The 17,880-nt window shown below is 43.4% G+C and overlaps 1 protein-coding gene across 1 annotated transcript in view; it reads right to left on the bottom strand.

Annotated features, from left to right (window-relative positions):
* The window catches only part of PRODH (proline dehydrogenase 1), a 230,870-nt gene that overhangs the window by 211,232 nt on the left and 1,758 nt on the right, over positions 1-17,880 (bottom strand). Inside the window, exon 2 of the mRNA XM_068238726.1 lies at positions 6,714-6,922. Coding sequence (XP_068094827.1) covers positions 6,714-6,922 — 209 coding nt within the window. The remainder of the gene's footprint in view (positions 1-6,713; positions 6,923-17,880) is intronic.

The following is a 17,880-nucleotide window of genomic DNA, read 5'->3' as shown; positions in this document are numbered from 1 at the left end:
CGTGTGGGGGGTAACATTAACTGAATTTTACCATGTGTGGGAGGTAATGTTTGCCTCATTTCCCATTTGCTGCATTTCATGTGTTGAATGTAACGTTTGCCTCATTGCATGTGTTGGGGGATCGTTTGCTCCATTTCATTTGTTGTAAGTTACGGTTGTTGCATATCATGTGTCGGAGGTAATGGTTCTTGCATCTCATATGTCGGAAGTAATGGTTCTTGCATCTCATGTGTTGGAAGTAATGTTTGCCTCATTGCATGTGTTGGGAAATTGCTTTCTCCATTTCATTTGTTGGAAGTAACTGTTGCATTTCATGTGTCGGAGGTAATTATTGTTGCATTTAATGTGTCGGAGGTAATGTTGCATTTAATGTGTCGGAGGTAATGGTTTGTACACTTATTACTTGATGGTCATAGTTAGCTGCATTTGCTACTTTGGGGTTATTGTTGCAGGATTTGGCATTTTGGGGGCGCATGATTTCTAAATGGTATGCTAATAAAAAGCATCAAAAAGTTACTGCAGATTTATCGTCTACACATTCATGCTGCAAATCTCCTGTTTCACCACATCATGGCTGAAACTCTTTCTTATGTGTTTGGGAAACTACAACTAATTACCCTTAGAGTCACTTTGCCTGTTTTGGGAAGAAATTCTGGCCCACTGCCTTAGTTACTGTTACAGTTAGCTCCGCCCATGTGATGTCATGGCCACGCCCATTTTTTTGTCCTATCGTCATAAGTGAGTTGACATTCAGAATTATTCTGTAACCCAGCTGAGCCCTATGAACAGGGTCTAGAGGACTTTTAGTTTGTCTAATTTGAGATGAGCAGTCTCCCAACATCTCTGCCTTTAATCTGAGCACTGGTTTCTCATGCAGGGAGTTGGCATCACTGAACTGCTGCTGCTTCTGAAAAACTTATATCTGTGCCAACCACAGCTGTTGTTTTAAAAGTCTAGCTCTGAAGAAAAGACGGCTGAGATTCTGGCATAAGCAGGAATATGCAGTCAGCATTGCATGAGCTATTCTTGTGTGTTGGCATTTTAAAATCCATGTTTATCAGAACCAGATAGACAGGTAGTTCAGTAAGTTATATATCAGAAGTGGGCCCTCTTGTTAGGGTCTGAAGTGTGCTCCCTGCCCTTATAGTTTTTTTCCCCCTAAATGATTTAATTGAATAATTGTTTTTATTGTATTTCTGCCTTCAATATCCCCAATAAATGTCCATAGAAAAGCAAAGTGTTTTTTTAACCCTGAAGATGAGCTTTCTGATGGGTAAGGAATCTTTGGACAAAAACATGATAGCTCATCATAGCCATGGTAGACGAATGAGGAGAGACTAGCGCTGAGGCAACAATGAAAACCGCATTGCCAAAGCTGCAGAGTGTCAGACATGCTATTACCGAATACGCTGCACCTCTGCCTAAACCTCTGGCACTGCCACTACACATATCCCAATAAAGAGCCTAATCAGAGGTCAGTTTTCAGTGAAAGTATCCTCCATCAATGGAGTCTAATAGAGTATACACTGAAGTATTTTTCACTGTAAATGCAGCTGCAAATCTGTTCAAAAAGTACTATTCTTTATAATAATAACCCCAAGCCGGTCAGCAGCCGCTTTCATTGGCTCCTGACCCTGTTTTTCAATGTAAGCCAATGGGAACGGCTTACATTGAAAGACAGGGCCAGGAGCCAATGAAATCGGCTCCTGACCAGCTCACATGACTCTGCCGTCATAGAGACAGGCAGAGCCTGTGAGATGCGGCAAGAATCGTCGGGTTTGAGCGGCGCGATCGGCGGGGAACGGCGGATGCGTGCTGCGGACAGTGATTAAGATCAACACCCTGCCAGCCAAAAGCCCACCAAAACAGGGCGTAGATTTCAATCACTGCAGTCCTTAAATGGTTAATATCACAGATAAAAATCACAAGATGTGTCATGGTGGCAAAACTGCCTAAAATCACTAGGGCAAAATATATGTACAGGCTAGGGCTTAACTCACTCAGCAGCTTCCCTTTAATCATCTAAAAATAAGTGGTTACGCAAGTTAATAATTATATAAGGATAATAACAATAGAGTACAAATAATAAAAAAGAAATTGCAAAAGTAGGTTCATGTAAGTACTCACTTCGAAAGATATGCATTGTAACAAAAGCTGTAGCTATTGTCTGCGCCTGATACTACTGTTCCTAATGCATTTTCAAGGGCCGTGTTTTTCTGAGCTGCACCCTCCATTGCTGTTTACACAGATTTATTAAATGTGACTGCTTTTAGACATGCTGAAACATTGAAAGCATTATCATTGCTGTTAATGGCATTTTAGGAGTGTAAAAAAATAAAAAATAAAAAAAAAAAATGGGGAAAAGTGTCCAGTTTGCTGCCTGTGGTGGGAAGTGGAGTTATGCCTTAAAGAGAACCCGAGGTGGGTTTGAAGAATATTATCTGCATACAGAGGCTGGATCTGCCTATACAGCCCAGCCTCTGTTGCTATCCCAAACCCCTTAAGGTCCCCCCGCACTCTGCAATCCCTCATAAATCACAGCCATGCTGCTGACAAACAGCTTGTCAGAGCTGGCTGTGTTTATCTCTATAGTGTCAGTCTGCTGCTCTCCCCGCCTCCTGCAGAACTCCAGTCCCCGCCTGCTTCTTTTCCCTCCCTGCTGATTGGAAGGAAGGGACGGGGGCAGGGACCGGAGCTATGCAGGAGGCGGGGGAGCAGCTGAGACTGACACTACAGATGTAAACAGCCTCACAGCACAGCTGTGATTTATGAGGGATTGCAGAGTGCAGGGGGACCTTAGGGGGGTTTGGGATAGCAACAGAGGCTGGGCTGTATAGGCAGATCCAGCCTCTGTATGCAGATAACATTCTTCAAACACACCTCGGGTTCTCTTTAAGAATTTAAAATGCTTCCGGATTTCACTTTCATTTATACACTTTCATACTGAATATGCATTCCTGGCTGGCAACACGAATGCAGACAGCAAGACATTTTGTACCATATGACTGGAGCTGATAATTCTACATCTGCATTTTGATATAGCGGATTTACTTTCAGCCCCAGAACATGCTAATGAAATCCGTAATCTGGGTTGGCAATTCTTCCATAGAGTGGAATATTTGTTTTGGCAAATACTAAATGAGACTATGAGAACACGGATCAGTGAATAATGGCGCACAGCGCCTATGCATAAAAATGGCGCCACATTAAAAAGATACGCTTATCGCTATTTATAGTTAGTACTGCATAGTAATGGCGCACAGGGAAAAAAGAAGAAAAACGGCACACACTAACGTTATTTATCAATAGTGGCACACACTAACGTTATTTATCAATAGCCCCCTACATAAGCCAAACTGCAGACGTTATTTAACTGCAAAACGGTGAATGGATTTAATGTAACACTGTCAAGGTTAGGGTTAGGGTTAGGCACCACTGGGAGGGGGTGGGGGGGGGTCTTAGGGTTAGGCACCACCAGGGGGGTCTTAGGGTTAGGGATAGTTAAAGGGAGGGTTCTGTGTGAGAGTAGGGTTAGGTATAGTTACAGTACAATATACACCACCAGGGGGGTGGTTAGGGTTAGGCACCACCTGGGGGTGGTTAGGGTTAGGCACCACCAGGGGGGGTGGTTAGGGTTAGGCACCACCAGGGGGGGGGGGGGTTAGGGTTAGGCACCACCAGGGAGGTGGTTAGGGTTAGGCACCACCAGGGGGGTGCTTAGGGTTAGGCACCACCAGGGGGGGGGGTTAGGGTTAGGCACCACCAGGGGGGGGGGGGTTTATGGGTAGGTACAGAGAGGGTTCTGTGTGTTAATGCTAAATAACAATAAGGCTTTAACGTTAAATAGCGATAAGCGGCAAACGGATTAGCGGCAACACCGTGCGCCATTATTCTCAGGCACCATTTTCAGATGTAAGCATGAGAACAACCTGTGCAGTACATTGTCTTGTAAATAAAAAGCGTCCCTAACAATCTTTGGTAGTCACAAACTTTTAAAATCCAGAATGCTGTACATATTCAAATGTAAAACTGATTGGCATTTATAAAACCAAGCATCTACCCTAATTTTTACATGAAAGAACAGGCAATAAATGATTGGCTTTATTTTAAACCAAGGAAGCTTTTACATCTCAATTGCTGATCCAGCCGTCACAGTTATTCCTTTGTTTCGTTGCCACTCATGTCTCCTGCCAGTTTGGCTGCCAGTTGGGGACCCCCAACCACATGAAGAAAGTACATACAGAGTGTGCTGAAGGAAGACTGGAACAGTTACATGCCCTTATTCCAGTAAGTGGTTGTCCTTTCATCAATAAACAGGAAATGGCCCTATGGATTAAGATGCCTATACACCAGCTCTGTGTGGACCAAATCTGACCCAGAACAGATGCTAGCACATAGGCTGGCTATTGTAGTTTGATGTGATCACCAATGCAGCCAGCCCACCAGGGAAATGATTAGCACGTGACATAGAAACGTGATTAGCAGGCCTGCCCAAACTAAATGGAAGGACGACCTTAAATTTCCATTCTGTCCTTTCACCAAACCCGTGCATGTACAAGTCAGGGGCCATCAAGAACTTAGGTGCCACACGTGTATTCTGCATGGCTCCAAAATAATTCAGTTTAGGAGGCACTTCTGGATTTAAAAAGCATTTTTTGTCGTCAGCAAAACAGTTATTCAACTGATCCTTGTATTGCAATTGTAATACAAGGAATATGACTCCAACATCACATGACCTAGCACCCACCAAGCCAGAAAGGTGTGCCGCCTTCCACCTACTGCTGCTGAGACTCATAGGAATTTGACATTACATTATGAGCTTCACTGATGAACTGGTATGCTACCTCTACACAAGCTTTTAAAATGTAATTGTTTGCAAACATGTTAAAAACCATGTATGCATTCATGTGATGGAAATGTAATGATGTGTGTTGTGATGACACTGCTAACCTAATGCACAAACACTTTCCCCAGCGTCCCAGCACCCATATGCCATCCACACCCTGCTCTGCGAACACCAAGCTCTGTAGTGCAGAGAGAGACACAGACACATACGTGCTGCTGGGAACATTAATTCAACGCAGAAAAGATCTGGACTGGAAGCCCTGAGGCAACCATAATTAATATTACTAAAGCCAAATCCCAGGAACAAATGTTGTCCTAGTAAAATACTGACACTTACTGGAAGAGGATTGTTTTTAACTATACAGAATGTACATGATTAGCTATATATAACACTTTTAAAGGAAACCTATAGTAATACAAATATAGAGACCGCCATCTTTGTTCCAGTTAAAATTGCCTGGATGCTACACCTACAAGCAGCACACAGCCAGTCAAGTCACAGGATTTAGAAAGTACTACAGAACAAAAAAAGTCTGGGTGACTGGCAAGTACTATTTTCCAAATGAAAACACCATGACAGCCTCCATATTTCTCATCCCTCTGGCATAAGCAATGGAGCAACAGACTGCTCTGTTGGTACCAGTGCTCCCTCTTGGATAACGTAATGCATTTAGTTGGCTCTTTGTTAGCAAGTGGAAGAAGAATCATCTTTAGCACATAGTTTTGAATGGGCTACTTTATAGCTTTACATGTTGCTAGAGATAAGACTTGTACTGCACAATTATATCAGTATGTGGAGAGCTTGACAAAGGAGAGGCTCTGACAAGCCATGCGTCACTCAGACCCAGAATACTTCTTGTATACTGTCTGTACATTATTTTCAGTGGTTTCACCTTTATTTAATTGATTTTATGGTGCTGGTCCATACTACACTAATTAGAAAATGATCATAGTAAGCTACAAGTTTCTGCTAGCAAGACATCGTTATTAGTAATACCATTGGAAAACATGAGCAGCAACTGGAGATGGAGATTTGTTGCTGCTAACAGTCGTCCTGTGCTCTGTAGCCTTAAAGGATACCAGAGTCTAAGTACTCTGTTAAAATGGCGGCTACTGTGATGTGTGGGCATGAATCCTGATGCTTTCCGATAACCCCTGTGCCCCTTCGCTCCGCTGCAAAATGCCCCATTAAGCAGCTGTGACCTGGCCAAGTTGCTTACCTTTAATCCAGACATACTAAGCTGTGCATTTGCATTATGTCCAATCCCCCTCCCCCACTCTTGTGACCATGCCCTCAGCTCCTGCATTCCTGGCATGTGCGCTCCTGTCCAGACTGCAATACAAGGGGGACAACTGGACATGCGGTGCATGCGCAGCCTAGTATGTCCAGGTTAAAGGACAGCAACTTGGCCAAGTTGTGGCCACTAACAGGGCCTTTTACAGTGAAATGGAGGGGCATGGGAGATATCAGGAGGAGCGGTAAGCATCAGGACACGCCCACACTTAACAGCAGACACCATTTTAACAGAACACTTTGAATTAGGTATCCTTTAAGGACCCCACAAAGGGCCAATGCACTATAGTACTATAGCACAGCAATTTTACTCTTTCTACCACTGAGGGAGCACCGTATTTTAACCCTCAGCGCCACTGGTGTTACCGGGTTAAAGTGCACATTGCTAAGGTAACACGTGCATTAACGCTTGTGGTGCTAAGGATTAACAGGGTTTTGCTCCTGTGGCGGTAGTAACAGTAAAATTGCCTCGCACTGCCTGAACTGCCTTGCCCCACTGGCTATTTAGCTCTAATATATTAGATATCTTATTTTACATTATCTCTAGGTATTTCGGAGAAAAATTTGTACTCACTCAATCTCTTTCTTTTCGGCCTCCTCCTGTGTAAGGTCTTCTTCTACCCCGTAGTCCAGAACAGAGCCAACACCAAAGGCACGATTACGTTTGATCAGTGGCTTGATGGCCTCCTGGTCTTCTCCCGCAACAAACTGTCCATAAAAGGTCATCTTCATCATCGCTTCAAAAAGCCTCTTCCCTAGCAGTTTTCTTGACAACTGGAGCAGCTGCAAGAAATTAAAGCAGGGAGGGAAAATTAATATTTCACAGTTTATAAATTAATTCTGCTCATATCAATCGTAAGGTTGTACTCAACTTAATATGTATCAGCTAAAATGCCTGCAAGCAGTAAACAGTCAGGAGCCATTTCCATTTTCTGACAATCCTGTCCAAACAATATGACTGTTGAGGTTTTTATTTCTGTAGCTTCCTACTAAATCTGCAGTTGGCAGATACACATATTCAGAATGCTAAGTAGTTTAGTAACAATGCTAAAGTACTAAAGTGGGTCTCCGGTCACAGAGCCTGCAAAGTGTTCAGTTGTGCCCAAGCTAACACCAATAGCCTGTCATATTTACAAGTAATTATTCAAATAGGTCTGGCAATTGTTGTCTGATAAGTGCCTCAGACGTGTCCTATAGTATGCTTTCCGACACCAAACTCCAGCTGGCATACATCCCGAAAGAGAAGGTCAGAAACCCTCTCCTTTCTTACCACTCTAGATGTGTTTTTGTTTACATGTCTTTTGAGGCTTGCATTATTTCTGTAAATGTGAGCTATTCAACTTGAGTGGGTTATGACAGGTGCATACAACTATGCCTACACGAACATTTTATGCATGATAAACATGATCTCAGGTATGTGCTTTGGAATACACAGAATGTCTTCTTACAAACAAGCTGACTTTGAACAGAGTTCAAGTACAAATAAGGTGGAAGAGAAAGGCATGAACGTTCCCTTTGAGCCAATGCTCCAATCAGCTCCCAAAGGACAGGAAGAGCACAATTTACTTATAATAAAGACCAGAGTACTGCACACAGAGGTTCTTGTACGGCAACAGTATTGGCCGAACAGCTGAAGTGCTTGCATCAGAGCTCTATAATCCACAAGGCAGCTTGGGTGGATACCAATGGCATGGTGGGCAACCAGGCTCCTGCATACCACCACCCGTGTTCCCCTTCCTCATCTTCATGCAAATTTTTTTTTTTTGAGAAAGCAAGAGGATGTGTACTAGATTCGGACCGACAGTGGGAATCTGCGTCCAGCAGGTGGTGCTGCCGCCGCTCTGACTGGACATATATTCAACGTCCTCATGAACAAAACGTCCCACCGCGATCGTGACCACCCGAGTGGGGAGATTAAGCTTTCACATGACAGCTGACATATTCCCTCAGTGATCAGGAGTCATCACGATTGACTCCTTATCACGTGATCACTACGATCGCTGGCTGATCATAGTGATCACAATTAGAGCAGCTGCAATTGGCGAGGAAGAGGATCCACTCACCTTCCTGAAGTTCCCCCGATGATCGTCGCTCCGGCTGGCATCCCTGCTCGCTCTGACATCATCAAGCCACGACCAGGAACTTAGAGTCAGTGCGAGCAGGGATGCCAGCCAGAGCGAAAGGGGGCTAGAGCTGCTCATCGCAGGACCCAGGCTGCTTGCTGTACTGGGGACCCCAATGCCTAGCTATCTAAACTTGGGATTAAGCTGCCGGTCCCCAAAAGGTTAAGCTAGTACGATTATACTGCAACCAGTGGAAATGTAATATGTTCCGTCTCTCTATGCGATAATTGGTAAAACAAATCCAAAATGTCCAGCCATCTTTCATTCCCAGATGTCCGGCCCCAATGTCATTTAAGATTCACAGTATCCTCAGAGACAGGCAAAAGAATAAAACATGAAAAGGAAATACTGTTTGAATCAGTTGTAACCCTTCTCGCCGTACCGGGATATGCTGGTATAATGCCCACCTTAATTCATCTTCAGGCATAGTACAGGTATGTGATATTGGTCTCCAAAAAGAATCATCCTTATACTTTTCAGGTTACATTCCCTCAGCTATCCCTAAGCTATCTGACAGGGAACACCTGTATATTCTGCAAAAGGCATCCAAATCAATCACCAAGCAACTGCAAGTGTGTAAAGCCTGGTACACACATCCAATTTTGATTGGCCAATTTTACCACTTCCGTGTAGTATGAGAGCTTACCTACACCATCTGTTAATTGTATTCAAAGTATGTTGGCCACTACATAAAGGTGCTAAAACTGGTCAATGATAGGCCAATCAAAACTGGATGTGTGTATGCACCTTACAGAGTGCTAGCATATAACAGAGAACACTTCTATGTGGGTCTTCTAAACAGATTTACACATGTGTAAATAACCCAAGTCACTCCCAGCTATGTTAGTGGGCACTTTGACTTGGCATCAGCTCCCCAGGTTTCTTACTGCGCTTATATATACTGTAAACCAAGTACATTTTTGGCTATGTAATGCATGACAACATTTATTGTTTTTGTATTTTTGTTGGTGGTAGGGCATCAAAAAGTTTCACATGCATCAGTTTCTAAAGCATTACCATTGTGATGTGATAAACAAGGAAAAACACGGACCCTGAATAATAACACTTAATAAATGTAATCCAAATGCTTGATAGGTTTCTTTGTGTACTACCTAAGGATACCCTGCAAACTCATTCAGAATGTGCTGCGGAACCAACTTTTGCAACCCAATCCCTCCGTCAGATGAGAAGAGCACTAGTTGTTTTGAGGCCATGTGATGCTGGCAGGAGTAGTGACCTTATCTTCTGGTGGCCGGAACACAAGCTGGCTTTTCTAACAAAGCAAACAGTCAGAAAACACATGAATTATTTCTGATTGTTTGCTTTGGATTACTGAGATCTGCACATAGCTCTGCGTGTTTCCGAATATGTCAACATTATGTGTACAGGTGTACTAAAGCAGAGCTCTATACAGTTACCAAAAACATTTAAATGGAGGAATGTGACCAAGGGGAATGATCAATAAGATGCAAATCATTTCTCCTTGCCAATCAAATCCTGCTGAGGTAAAATTCAATTGGTCCATTTTTAAGCTGCATAAAAAAAATGTGCATACATATGCATCAACTCAAAGTTATTTGCATATACTTGACCATCACTACAAAAGACCTCTAGCATAAATTTTCCCCATGTTTCTGTGCCTCCCACTATACACTGCTGCAAACCACTGTTGTGCCTTTCACTATAAACTGCCTCTCACTAAATACTGTTGTTGTGCCCCTCCCCCCCCCCCCCCCCCATACACTGCCAAACCTGAGCCTCCCAAAATATAATGCCCCATTGGATCACTTAACCACCTGTTGCTGCATCTCCAAACTTATGGAAGCAACATTCTGAAATGCCAAATTTGAGCCTTCACCATATTTCATAATATACAGCTCTGCTGAAGCAGTGCCCCCACAGCAAATATATTGTGCAATGTGGTGACAGCACCCCACTGCAGTCACTGTGTTGTGCCTCCCCTCAACTCCAAAGGGAGCAAACAAAGAGTTGTCAAAGCTGTCAGGCCTGGAACCCACTGAAATCCGCAAACGCAAAACGCAACCGCTAGCGTTTTGCATGAGCGGTTTGCAAGCGGATTCATGCGAGTTTTCGGTCGCGTTTTGCAACAGTGTATTTTTTTCCTCAGCGGTTGTGTAGCGTTTTGCGTTTTTATCCTGATTGGTCCTGTGAATTATTTTTAATTTTGTTACAGTGTGCTGAACCGCAAAACGCTAGCAAAACCGCTCAGTTTAGGTTTTGCTGAGCGTTTCTGCTAGCGTTTCAATACTTTACATTGAAGCGCTAACGCTCCCAAAATGCTGCAGGTCCTGCGTTTGCGTTTCTGGGAAACGCAAACGCTCCTGTGGAAGTTGCCCCATCCATTAACATCAGCTGAGCGTTTTGGCAAAACGCTAGCGTATCGCAGCGCTGCCAAAATGCTCAAAAAAACGCTCTTGTGGGTTCCAGCCCTCACAGAAGACTGGGAGCTCAGCAAGTCCATGGTGCTGGATGTGCTGGATGTGGCCTCTGACCAAGTACTCTGAAAATAGTATAACGGCAGCACGGTGGCGTAATGGTTAGCTCTCTCGCCTTGCAGCGCTGGGTCCCTGGTTCGAATCCCAGCCAGGGCACTATCTGCAAAGAGTTTGTATGTTCTCTCCGTGCCTGCGTGGGTTTCCTCCGGGCACTCCGGTTTCCTCCCACATTCCAAAAACATACGGATAAGTTAATTGGCTTCCCCTAAAAAATTGGCCCTAGACTACAGTACTTACACTACATAATATAGACATATAGCAATGGTAGGGATTAGATTGTGAGCTCCTTTGAGGGACAGTTAGTGACAAGATATAGAGATATATATATATATATATATATATACACACATATATATATATATACACTGTACAGCGCTGCATAATATGTCGGTGCTATATAAATACTAATAATAATAATAATAATCAGCTAATCAAACTGGTATTACAAGCGCTGTTACATACACAGGACTACAAAAACAGTTGGAAGCATACTTATGCAGAAAACTTCTTGTAACACATAAATGTACACTTTACAGTATGACTTTTTTTGCATTATCACACGCCCAGGATCTGAACAAGCACGGGCTTTCAGAACATCAAATGGTATGCATGTCCGAATTTTATTCTCCAAACATATAAAAGTTGTACTGTGATGAATTAGCATGGACAATGTACAACACCACTAATATAAATAACCCTTTTAAGCCTAACATTCCATAAGTGTTGTAGAACATGTACATTTTCTGCTCTTCTTTCATGCTAAAAATAATCTTCAAATAAAATAAAAATGCAAGGACCTAAGGGTAGCGTCATGACTAACATGCAAGCACATTCCATGGTGTACTGTTCTTGCCTTAGTAAGCGGAAATCCCATTGGCTGCTGGGACTAAAGGGATTGATTTATTGAACTATGGCAAAATTGCCATGCACAGAAAGCGAAAACCCCTTTTACTCGTGTTTATGCAGCAACATAACATGAGTTGTACTCCTATAACAGTTTGCTTAATGTACACCAAGTTATACTAGTACACTAGCAAGTAACACAATGACCACAATGCATGTTAAAGAGGAACTCCAGTGAAAATACTGTAATTAAAAAAGTGCTTCATTTTTACAATAATTATGTATAAATGATTTAGTCAGTGTTTGCCCATTGTAAAATCTTTTAAATTCCTAATTTACATTCTGACATTTATTACATGGTGACATTTTTACTGTTGGCAGGTGATGTAGCTGCTGCATGCTTTTTTGGCAGTTAGAAACAGCTGTAAACAGCTATTTCCCACAATGCACCAGGGTTCACAGACAGGAAACTGCCAGGAGTACCACGGTCCTTAGAGTTCCTTGTGGGAGGGGTTTCACCACAATATCAGTCATACAGGCCCCCTGATGGTCTGTTTGTGAAAAGGAATAGATTTCTCATGTAAAAGGGGGTATCAGCTACTGATTTGGATAAAGTTTAATTCTTGGTCGGAGTTTCTCTTTAAATGGCCTGCTAGAAAACCGGTTAAATTTACATGCGCCATCAGTGCGCTGCAATATTACTGAAGTTAGTGGATCATCCCCAAGGGGGCTTACACACTATACGGGATGCAGTAAATTTTAATGGAATGCAAAATGCATTACAACCAACAGACTGTTTTGCGTGGGCATTACGAATGTCATGCTGCATTTTAGCAGACTGCATGCATTTTCACATCAGTTGTACTGTACCCAGAAGGGTAAGGGCAGGTGCTTACAGAGAACAGCAATTTAGGTCCCGTTCACATCACAGAACGCAGGCGCGTTCCGTTCAGAATACAACGCACAGGAACGCACGTCATGTGCGTCTCTGTGCATTGCGTGGCTGATCGATCCCATTCACTAAAAGTGAATGGGACAGCCGCGCGTTTTGTTAGGAAACGCGTGCAGCATGCTTTCCCAGACCGCACAGGTCCGGAACGCATGCAGTGTGAACATCAGACAGTGTAGTCTATGCACTGTCTGATGTCGTGCGTGTTGGCCTCCCGCATGCGTTTTCGAAATGCGGACGGGAACGCGCGCAATGTGAACGGGGCCTTACAAAGTGCTCTGAGTAGCGGTTTTGTCTGTAGTGTGATTTCAACTCCGATGGCAAGCGCTGTACAATCTTCTGCCTACGGTTGTACAGTGCTTGCAATTTGCCGTGTTTTTTTTTTGTGTAAAGTTTAAACTACCTGCCAGGTCTCCTAAAGGTTAATTTCTGATGGATTATGGAATAGTGGCGATTCTTTATCTCCAGAGAAGCGCTGATGAGCTTTAAATCAAGGGGTGGGGTTATGCATTAGAAGCTGGCAGTCACAGATCTTTATTTAACTTTATTTAAAAAAACAGACACAAATCACTAGTGCTGCACAATCGCAGGCAGCAGATTGTACAGCACTTGCAATCACAACTGAAATCACACCACAAAAAAAAAAAAAAAAAAAAAAAAAAAAAAAACTCTTCTCAACGCTTGCGCTTTCGCAAATACTGCTCTCAGTGGGCACCTGGCCTGCCCTTGCTGGGTACAGTACAACGGATCAGGGCCAGTTCAAGTAACAATTGGGCCCTAGGGCAAAATTAGCCTCAGGTCCCCCAACAGACATCCCCCCACGACCAAAAAGCATCATTAGGGGCCCTTTGTTGCAGCCAAATTTCCCTCCTGGGCCCCTGAGCTGGCTGCTGACCCTCCCCCAATCACCTTCCAACTTAACTGTGCTCCCTTGGACCTCTGCAGTGTCTATGTCAGTGTAGTGTCTCACCTGCCCACCAGCACAGATGAGACGCTACTCTGCCAAATACTCTGAAGAGTCCCTGGGGAGCAACAGTTAAGATGGGGGAGGAACACCTTGGGGGCCCCTACAGGCTCTGGGGCCCTGGGGCAATTGCCCATTTTTTACTATGGTAGCTCCGGCCCTGCAACTGATGCAAAAACACATGCAGTCTGGTAAGATACAGCATGAGACATCCATTGTAATGCACATGCAAAACAGTCTGTTTGTAATACGTTTTTGCCTTCCATTTAAGCTGAGCCGTGCAAACTGTTTAGCACGGGTGTGCTAAACAGTTAGCACGTGAAATGCCGTTTGCGGACTTTTGTGCGCGCAAAGTGCCGCGATTTGCACAATCGCGTTCTTTTGCAAAAGTCCACGAACGGCACTTCACGTGCTAACTGTGTAGCACACCCGTGCTAAACAGTTTGCACGGCTTTGTGAATCAAGCCCATAGGCCTGGTGCACACCAGAGGAGTTTTTCTGAGTGTTTTGAGTTTTTAAATCTGCTGCTAATGTTATCCTATGTGTCTGTGCACACTGGAGCAATGAGGTTTTGTAAAAAAAAAATAAAAAAATACCATAGCATTACATTGGGAAGAGCTTTTGAAACCTCTAAAAGCTCTTCCCAATGTAATGCTATGGGTTTTTTTTTACAAAACCTCATTGCTCCAGTGTGCACAGACACATAGGATAACATTAGCAGCAGATTTAAAAACTCAAAACGCTCAGAAAAACTCTTCTGGTGTGCACCAGGCTATAGTGTGTAAGCTCCCTTGGGGATGATCTACTAGCTAAAAGTAATTCAAAAGCGATATAGCAGCCCTCTTATCCTTTGCATTGGAGCACAGTGCCTCCAAAAATCCTACAAGACCCACAATTGCATTTTGGCCAAATCGCAATCGCTCCTGCACACACATGGCAATCCCAAAGTGCGGCTGAAGTCACTCCAGAGGCCCCCTACATCGCATAGGAACACACATGCTACAGGTCAGAAAAAGCATGACTGAACGTGTCAGTTACTGTGTGGCTCGTTTCCATATAGTGCACTTTCAGGTGCGCTTATGGAAATGCAGTCGCAGGGACATCAGTGTGTAAATAGCAGGGCTGTGGAGTCGGTCCAAAAATCCACCGACTCCGACTCCTCAGTTTAGGATTCCACCGACTACGACTCCACGACTCCTCTAATTTGCATATTACAATTTTGTTGATTAAAAGTATGTAACATGAAATTCATCTCTTAACTGCCAACGCTTAGGAATTTTACAAGACAACTGAAGTGAGAAGGATATGTAGACTACTATATTTATTCCCTTTAGACTAAAACTAGTCCTTGGTAAGAGTACTTGTAAAAGGTACAAACCGGAACAAAGAACATCTATCAGGCCCTAGGCAATGTAACTGTGGGTACATGTAAGAATGATGTGCAGGTACTCTGCAGGGGAATGAGGAGATTGTAAACAGACAACACCTCTGTGTTCAATGTGCACAGCATTCTCAGTGGATTCCCTGCAGCTCTGTGGGGAGTGCATATGTAGAGTATAGTACTACTGTGTAACAAAGTAAACCTGAGACAGATGAAATTAAAGTTTTATACATACCTGGGGCTTCCTCCAGCCGCCTTCAGGATAATCAGTCCCTCGTTGTCCTCCACCACCTGGATCTTTTGCTATGAGTCCAGGTACTTGAGCCAGTCAGGCGTAGTGCACATGCACACACTCCGCCGCCAGGAGCATACTACACCTGTGCAGCACTATTGCGCAGGTGCAGAATGTTCCTGGCTGTGGGAGCGGCATGCGGCCGGACAGCGCTGACTGGCTGAATTACCAGGACTCATAGCAGAAGATCCGGGTGGTGGAGGACAGCGAGGGACTGATTAGCCTGAAGGGGGCTGGAGGAAGCCCCAGGTATGTATAAAACTTTACTTTTCATCCGTTTCAGTTACCCTTTAATTTGTAGTCACCAAACCAAATTTTAATAACATATCAAATTATTTGATTTCATCAGCAAAGGGAGTGCATACATTTGCATAAATCAGCATCAATGCAGAATTATTTCCATCTCATTGACCATCTCTATTAGTGACATGGCTACACATCAGGCTTTATTCTTACAGCATAGATGTTATTTAGTATATATAAGAGATTCCTGTGTACACATCATATATACAGTCACAATCAGATGTGTACATCTGACTTTAAAAATATGGGGACTGCTTTATTGAAGCAGCACAAGTAACTAATTTTGATTGGTTTATTTCATTTTTGTGGACTAAGCATAGCTATTACTGTATATATACATTATTTTTAATGACTATTATCTGAGAAATAGAACATTTTATCATATTTTCTATTTTAATTACAGTTACAAATTCATTAGGAGTCGGAGTCTGAGTCGGTGCATTTTTTCCCCGACTCCGACTCCAGGCACCCAAAATTGCCCGACTCCACGACTCCGACTCCACAGCCCTGGTAAATAGACCGCACTCTCTGTTTCCATTCATGCGCTGCGACTCACAGCTGAACCGCCTGGTTGCCTGCATTTCGAGGCGATTTCACCCACAATCCCATTCAGTATAATTAATGGGATCGCAAGCACTGCCCCCGTGGAGTCACGTGAAACGCAGAGCCGCGCTGAGCGCACGGCTCTGCGTTGTATAATGGAAACGAGCCCTTAGGGCTCTTTCACATTAGACAACGCGTGCAGGAGCCCGTTCCTGCACGCGTTGAGTAGGCTGCGGCGTGTCGTCGGGAATCAGCAGTGCGACGCTGAGTAGCGGCGGTAGTAATTAATCCGATGGGAAAACACTGATTCCCGAAGATAAAATGCTCCTGGATGCGTCGTACCGCAACGCATCGAAACGCAGCGTCGAGTGTGAAAGGTAAAATGAAAGTCTATGGACTTTCATTTTACCTTGGTCAAAGCAAAGTTTCGACTTTGTGTAGAAACGCTGAAAAAGGGCTGTAGTGTGAAAGAGCCTTAAGTAACACTTTGTTCCTTGCATAGAGTTTGGAATGATAGAAGGGAACATCAGAAGGGAACGATAAAGATAAAAGTCAGTTTATTTAACCGAGAACAACATATTACATTAACAACTTACCCTAGTCATGTATATGCCAGTTACCCACTGTTTCCAATACTCTTTAATAAACTGCTAAATATACACTTTCCCCCTGTAAACACTATACAAGGAGTGTGTATAATCAGATTTTAAGTACAGCATGTACTTTTAAACACCCAGTTTTGTTCATGATAATTAACTTCAGACAGAACACAGTGGTTGTTTACCTGTTTACCATTGCAGAGATACCTTCTGAGTGGACTCATTGCAATAGAATGAGTCAGGCAGCTAACTACAGAAGGTGTGTACAGCTCATGTGGTGCAGAACTTTTCAAAAGTAAACAATAAATAATCTACAAAATGACTATTTCCATTCAATGTCCAGTCTAAAAGTGCTGTAACCTTTAGTAACCGGACTTTACCATTACTACAGAAGTAGCTTCTTTGCAACTGGCTACTGTCCACTATCTGCATTTTGTACTATTTTACTAAATAAGCCCCACGCTTTAATATATGCACAGTATTGGAAATAACTTAATACATAAAAGCAAGAGCTTTTTCCTCATACCTACTTTTGAGGCCACTTTTACACTTATTTTTTTATTTATTTTTTGCATCGCGATACTCCTGCTGCATCGCAAAACAAAAATTGCAATCATAGGACCCTGCATCAGACCTGGAACCCACTAGATTCACATTTTTGGGCGTTTAGGGAGCGCTTTAAAGGAAACCAGAGCTCAAATAAATAAAAAAGATTTATGCATACCTAAGGCTTCCTCCAGCCCCATCTGCTCGGATCGCTCCCACACAGCCGTCCTCCGCTGCCCGCAGCTTCAAGAACCGGGTCCCGTCACTGACGTCAGTCTCAGCCAGCTACGCACTTCTCTTACGCCAGACTGGCTCCGACTGGATGGAAGTGCAGGGACCCAGTTCCTGAAGCTGCGGGCAGCGGAGGACGGCGGCGCAGGAGCAATCTGAGCAGTTAGGGCTGAAGGAAGCCTCAGGTATGTATAAATCTTCATTTGAGCTCTGCTACACTTTAAATCGCTAGCGATTTCCCTAATTAAACGCTCTGCCAATGTAAATAAACGTAACAAATTCCACAGAAGCGATTGCGATTAGCAAAATCGCAATCGCAGGAAATGCAGCATTTCGGAGCGTTTGTGCTTCAATGTAAAGTATGTAAGCGCTGGCTAAATTGCAACACATAGGGATTTGTGTGTGATTTTAAATTATTGCAAACTGTAAAAAAATGATAATACAGTATATT

Source organism: Hyperolius riggenbachi, chromosome 1, assembly GCF_040937935.1.
Source record: "Hyperolius riggenbachi isolate aHypRig1 chromosome 1, aHypRig1.pri, whole genome shotgun sequence".
Classification (NCBI taxonomy): Eukaryota; Metazoa; Chordata; class Amphibia; order Anura; family Hyperoliidae; genus Hyperolius; species Hyperolius riggenbachi.
Note: the sequence above shows the minus strand (reverse complement) of the source record. Positions and strands in the feature narration are given on the sequence as shown.